Source organism: Rhagoletis zephyria, unplaced genomic scaffold (genome assembly GCF_001687245.7).
Source record: "Rhagoletis zephyria isolate East Lansing unplaced genomic scaffold, Rhagoletis_zephyria_1.1 Rzeph_scaffold_00547, whole genome shotgun sequence".
NCBI classification, from domain to species: domain Eukaryota; kingdom Metazoa; phylum Arthropoda; class Insecta; order Diptera; family Tephritidae; genus Rhagoletis; species Rhagoletis zephyria.
In genome coordinates this window covers 220396-226395 of record NW_016157631.1, presented here as the reverse complement: position 1 = coordinate 226395, position 6000 = coordinate 220396, and the positions used below count along the sequence as shown (strand labels likewise).

General features: G+C 37.1%; 1 protein-coding gene across 1 annotated transcript in view; it reads left to right on the top strand.

Annotated features, from left to right (window-relative positions):
* The first annotated feature begins 2852 nt into the window (after window positions 1-2852).
* Window positions 2853-6000, top strand: part of LOC108360258 (glutamate receptor ionotropic, kainate 1-like) — a 162624-nt gene continuing 159476 nt past the window's right edge. Inside the window, exon 1 of the mRNA XM_017612470.1 lies at window positions 2853-3252. Coding sequence (XP_017467959.1) covers window positions 2853-3252 — 400 coding nt within the window. The remainder of the gene's footprint in view (window positions 3253-6000) is intronic.

Genomic DNA, 6000 nt, shown 5'->3' with positions numbered 1-6000 from the left:
CGAGCAACATTCCCTGAGTTTAAAATTCACATTACTTGATAAGAAAATTAAATCTAAAATTCTATTAAGCTTATTATAATAACTATTAACTTGACGAAGATCTAAGCTAGCGAAATTGTCAACTAAGTATTGCTCGAAAGATCTACATACATTTGATGAAACTAGGGAGTCTAAGTTATCTAAGTACGACCAAGAAATATTGCTTAAGTTAAAGTCGCCAAGCACACATAACTGGTGATGTCCAATTCTTGAGTGAAGTGAGGTTACATTGTCAACATGACGTTTGTACAAAGATTCATGACTGTTGGGCGGAATTTAAGAGGCGCAAATTAATAGATCGGACGATGTACTGCGTAAGCGCACGCATAATTGGTCTAAAAGGGAGTCATTATTATCAAGACAATGAACCGATGCTCGTAGGCTTCGCCACCTCTATTACATTCAGTTTTAACAGCATCTCTGTCCTTGCGGAAAACATCACGTGAACCCATCCTTCACAAAAAATATTGATAAAGCATTGTTCACTCAAAATCGGTACGCATAAAATGGGTTATATCTTTTTAACAGGTTTTCAGAAAATAATATTTAATATATGAAAAAATAAAGGGAAGTATTCAGCTATCGACAGATGTTAGCGAAATTTCATATTTTGCTTGTATATGTGTATTTTGTTTTGAATAGATACCGTGTATTTTTTGATTTGACGTAAATAGGACATATTTTTAAATTGATGAGTTCCAAAACTTTATTCATATCTTTGGCTTCAAACCGATTTAAAGTTACATGTGAATAATTAATTTTCTTTAAAACCAACCAAAACTTTACTGAAGGTCTAAAGTAAATGATACAATGGCTTAACACTTTATGCAAGCGCTCCTTCCAGCATATTTCTGGGGTCATATGGCCCTTTGCGGAGTCTGATCGAGTTTTAATAAGACTGTTTCGATTCTCTCGTCATTTCATATCCCTTTAACAACTGTGTCAACTTCTATAAATTTAATTTTAAGAGGATATCACCCTGTTTCTTTTTAGCTTAAAACTTTTAAGGTGGGAGTTGACCGAAGTCAAGTTTTAAACATGTTTTTAGTCATTGTTAAAAAATACCACATTTGGTGTGAACATTTGGGGTAAAGTAAACGGATGCGATTTCTGTTATCAAATTTATTTAATCTAACAAAAATATAAGTATATATTATAACTCGATAAGGTTTAAGTCTTGCCATAGCTTCCATTCGCTGAACTGTGGATAATCGTTTTCCAATTCTTTCGCGCGATCTTCTTCTGATAAGCCGATTTTTTTTATAATTGAGGTAAAGAGCCTTATCCTTAAGCTGGTGTGAAATGATTTTTTTTGATGATTAACTTACTCTGTTAGTTTAAGCAGAAGGAATCCATTCATTGATTTTTGGAGGAAAATTAGAAGTTTTTAGTATATTTAATTTTAATTTAATTTTTGATCTCGAGAATGTCAGATTTTCAACGAATTTGTTCAACATTAATTTTTGAGCAGCCACTTCCAAAACAAATAAAACTGTCAAATTAAAAGCCAGTACTATGAAATTTAAACCTCATAATGGTAGATCTATTGTCTAACGATCTGCATTGGAACTTTTTAATACATTGAAACAATTGCTGTACAATTGCTGGAACGCGTACCGATTATGAGTGAACAATGCTTTAGATAGAGCCCTTGTTATAGACTCTAGTCCGAATTCCGGTAAGTAACATAAAATAATGTCAGGAGCAGGTAATAATGTACCTTTGTACTATTAAGCATGTCATTGGTCGGTAACAAGAGCAACTTAAATTTAAATCTATTAAATACATTCTAGCGTGTCTCAGTCCTTTACCCACAAAAGCGGGTATAACTTTTTTTTCTATTCGAAACAGTAAGAGTGGCACCTTTCTGAAATCTTTATTAAATGAGCAATTCCTTTGTGTAATGTAAAGTTATAGCTCAGTACATTTTTTCCCCCAGAGATATTCAAAGTTGGGGAAGAAAATATCAAAAATTAAAAATCCCAAAATAGTCCTAATTTTATGATGGTTCCTTAGTATATTTTACCTACATTGCATTTGAGTATGGAGAAGCAACTATCTGGAAGTATTTTACATAAAAAATTTACTAAGTATAGCCTGGTTTGTAGATGCAGTTAAAGAAAATACATGAAAAGGCACGATTTTTTTTAATTAAAAAAAATGTAAATATTTCAAAAACTGTGACACTTTTACCTGAAAATTTTTTGTTTATCAGGGAGCCCCCACCTACCTTCCCCTAAAGTTTGGCATGTTACTTCTGGGACACTCTGTATATTGGGGCGGGTCGATTTGTAGGGGCCCAAAAAATTAACAGAGGCACATCGCGATTATGATTATTTGGGTCATTTCAAGCATTTTTGTTCGAGCCAGCGAGTTTTCTATCTAGTTTTTTTTTCCAAAGTGGCTCACCTGTTGAAACAACTGTATTTAAAACTAGCCAAAATGTGTATATGGGGGTTTTTGGAGTCGAGGAATCCATATCTGGCATTCATTTTGTTTCTTTTGAAGGCCGTCAGAGGGCGCTTCCGTCCTTTTTTTGAATTCTTATGCCTTTTTTCCGAAAATCGACAACATTGTGCGAAAATTCACGAAATTTGACTTTCTCAAATCTTATCGATAAAGAATGTCAAGCTGAGTAGACGTGTTTGTCGGTGCGCTGCAGCTGTATATTTATTCCGAGTGTTTGATCAATTGTTTGCGTTTAAAGTGGTAGCGGGTCTCACTGAAATATCTCTACACCTCATATCGAGTAGGTCTGCTGCAATAGTTATATTATTTTTAATCGTCGCAATTCAATTCCAAATAAAAATAAAATGACAGCAAGAAAAGTTGCGCGTCAAGCGGTATCTACTCCGCAGAATAGTTCTCTCAGTAAAACTGAGAAAAAAGAGAGCTCCCCACCTACATCTTGGCTTGAGCGTATTGAGGAGCAACTGGATTCACAGAGGAAGATTATTGTGGAAGAGATAGCTGAACGGTTAAAATCATCTGAAGAACGAGTGATGCAGCGATTTGGCGAGTTAACGGCTGAGCTGGCGAATCTAAAAAAGGCTTTGCGAAAAATGGAAGAACGAGTGGAAAAGGCAGAAGCTCAAATTGCGCAAAATGAGCAGCTGCAAATGGAGGTAGCGCTGCTTAAGACTGAGCTTAACGAATGTCAAAACCAAGCCGTCTCCACCGATATCATTATCAATGGTCTCCCCTATGTGGATGGTGAGAATTTAGGAGATACCTTCGGCAACCATGGAATATTAGATTTCTTTTTTTCGATTTAATGAAAGACCAGAATAAGAAAAAAATGTGTGTTGTTTGTGGTCTGTTTTATTTAAATAAAGTATTCAATTGTATTACTAATTAGTAATTTTTTTGTTTAAAATATTTTTTATAAGAAAAAATTTTTATTTTTTTCCTTTCAAGAGTTTTTCTCAAGTTTTTATATACGAAGTATACAAATATGCTTATCAGAAGAAATAGTGGTTCAATCGCCTTTACAACGATACCAACCTTTTAAAAGTCGGTTAGTTATTTTTTTGTTTAAAATATTTTTTTTTATAAAAAAAGGTATTTTTTCCTTTAAATGTTGCGTAATAAAGTTTCAAAACAAATTTTTAAAATCATATATTCAATTTTTTGCTTTATTTATAAAACATTTTGATAATTTTAATCACATTAAATCTTTCTTTTTACTTATAAAGCAATGAAACGAAGAATTTTAAAATTTTTCGTGGTTTTTTGAAAAATTCTTCTAGAACTTCGTCAACTGGAAAATTTATATCTTTGTGAATATTCATAGATGCTAGAACGTTGAGCCTTTCTTAACATGTTGCATTTCTCAAGTAGGTTTTAGTTCTTGTCCGGCATGAAAAGCTTCGTTCAGGTGTGCCTATTGAAACGGGAAAAAGTGCCAATATACGTAAGATCTTAAAAACATTCCCAAAAGACGTTGTATTAGCTACTTGAAATGCTTCGAGAGCATTTCGAAAATGTTCGTGTGAAACTCGTTTTTTCCACATTTCTACCTCCAGAAGAATTTTGTTTGGAGCAGACGATTACTCTTTCATTGAAAGCAAACAATTCTTCAGTTTTTTTTTTCGTTAAAATCATACTTTGGAAACAAAACACTAAAGTTATTTAAAACTGATTTATGGTTTAGGAACCGGCTTTTCAAATGAGCAATATGGGCCGCTGTGGTGTAGTGGTAAGCAGTGCGCGCTTTCACTCACCAGCACCTGGGTTCAAGCCCTGGTCAAAGCAACATCGCAAAAAATTTAGAAAAAGGTTTTTCTTAACAGCGGTCGTCCCTCGGCAGGCAATGGCAAACCTCCGAGTGTATTTCTGCCATGAAAAACAGCTTCTCATAAAAATACAATCGCCGTTCGGAGTCGGCGTAAAACTGTAGGTCCCTCCGCTTTGTGTGACAATATCAAGGCGCACGCCACAAGTTGGAGGAGAAGCTCGGCCAAACACTAACATATGTGTAAGCGCCAATCTATTATTATTATTATTAATATGGGAATATGGGGAGCAAGGAAGGGAATGTAAAAAGCAATGCGATAGTATGCCTCGGCGTCTCCGGCTTTCACATTAAAGCGATTCTTTTGGCGACTGCTGTATCGCAGTACTTTGATTTTTGTGCCTAGGTTCGTGCATACTTCTTCTACGTGTTCGAAAAGCAAATGAAAGTTTCTTTCTGCATCTTGTCGCATTTCTTCAAATTCCTTTAAAGCGTCGTCGGCTGAGCTCATTGCTTCTGCAAGATCTTCATCTTCTTCCTCTTCTTTTTTGGCGCTGTAACCGCCTAAGCGATTTTGGCCGAGTTCAGCAAAGCACGCCAGTCGTTTCTCCTCTGTGCCAACTGANAGGAAGGGAATGTAAAAAGCAATGCGATAGTATGCCTCGGCGTCTCCGGCTTTCACATTAAAGCGATTCTTTTGGCGACTGCTGTATCGCAGTACTTTGATTTTTGTGCCTAGGTTCGTGCATACTTCTTCTACGTGTTCGAAAAGCAAATGAAAGTTTCTTTCTGCATCTTGTCGCATTTCTTCAAATTCCTTTAAAGCGTCGTCGGCTGAGCTCATTGCTTCTGCAAGATCTTCATCTTCTTCCTCTTCTTTTTTGGCGCTGTAACCGCCTAAGCGATTTTGGCCGAGTTAAGCAAAGCACGCCAGTCGTTTCTCCTCTATGCCAACTGAAGCCAATTGGAACGTCAAGTGAAGCCAAGTCCTTCTCCACCTGATCTTTCCATCGCAGTGGGGGCCTCCCTCTTCCTCTGCTACCACCAGCGGGTTCCGAGTTGAATACTTTCAGAGCTGGAGCGTCGGTGTCNAAAAAGCAAATGCTTGGCTGTTGTCGCTGTGCTAACAGTTTTTCCAACCCTGATAATTTCTATAGATATTCGCACGATACAAATAATTTTTACGATTGAATTTTAAAACGATTTTTCATTTTGCTACGTTAGATCCGTTGCCGAGAAATTTATGGATACATATACATATACACAAAAATTGCTCGTTTAAGGTAATTAGAATAAGGGGCAAAATTTCCCGCAAACGCATTGTATTATGCTCCTTAATAGGGAGCATTTTCGCCTCGCCGTGCAGGTGGTATTCTGGCGACATCAGAAGGCATCCAGTCGCTGTCCTAAGTGCAGTGCTTTGTGTCGCCTGCGTCCTACTAGTCCCCGGCGACCACAGTGGTTCTGCGTAATTTAAAACCGGCCGGCCTATTGCCTTGCATGTTGTCAGTAACGTTTTATTGTCTTTGCCCCCAGTACTGCCGGCTAGCGACTTGAGGACCTTGTTGCGTCTCTGTACTTTGTTGACAATAGCGACAATAGCGGCTGCGTGTGCAGAGAAGGCCAGCAGATTGTCGAAGGTTACTCCGAGTATTTTGGGATTATTCACCATCGGAATTGGTGTATCATCGACGTGCATTCCCAGGGGTAGCCTGACCTCCTTCGCC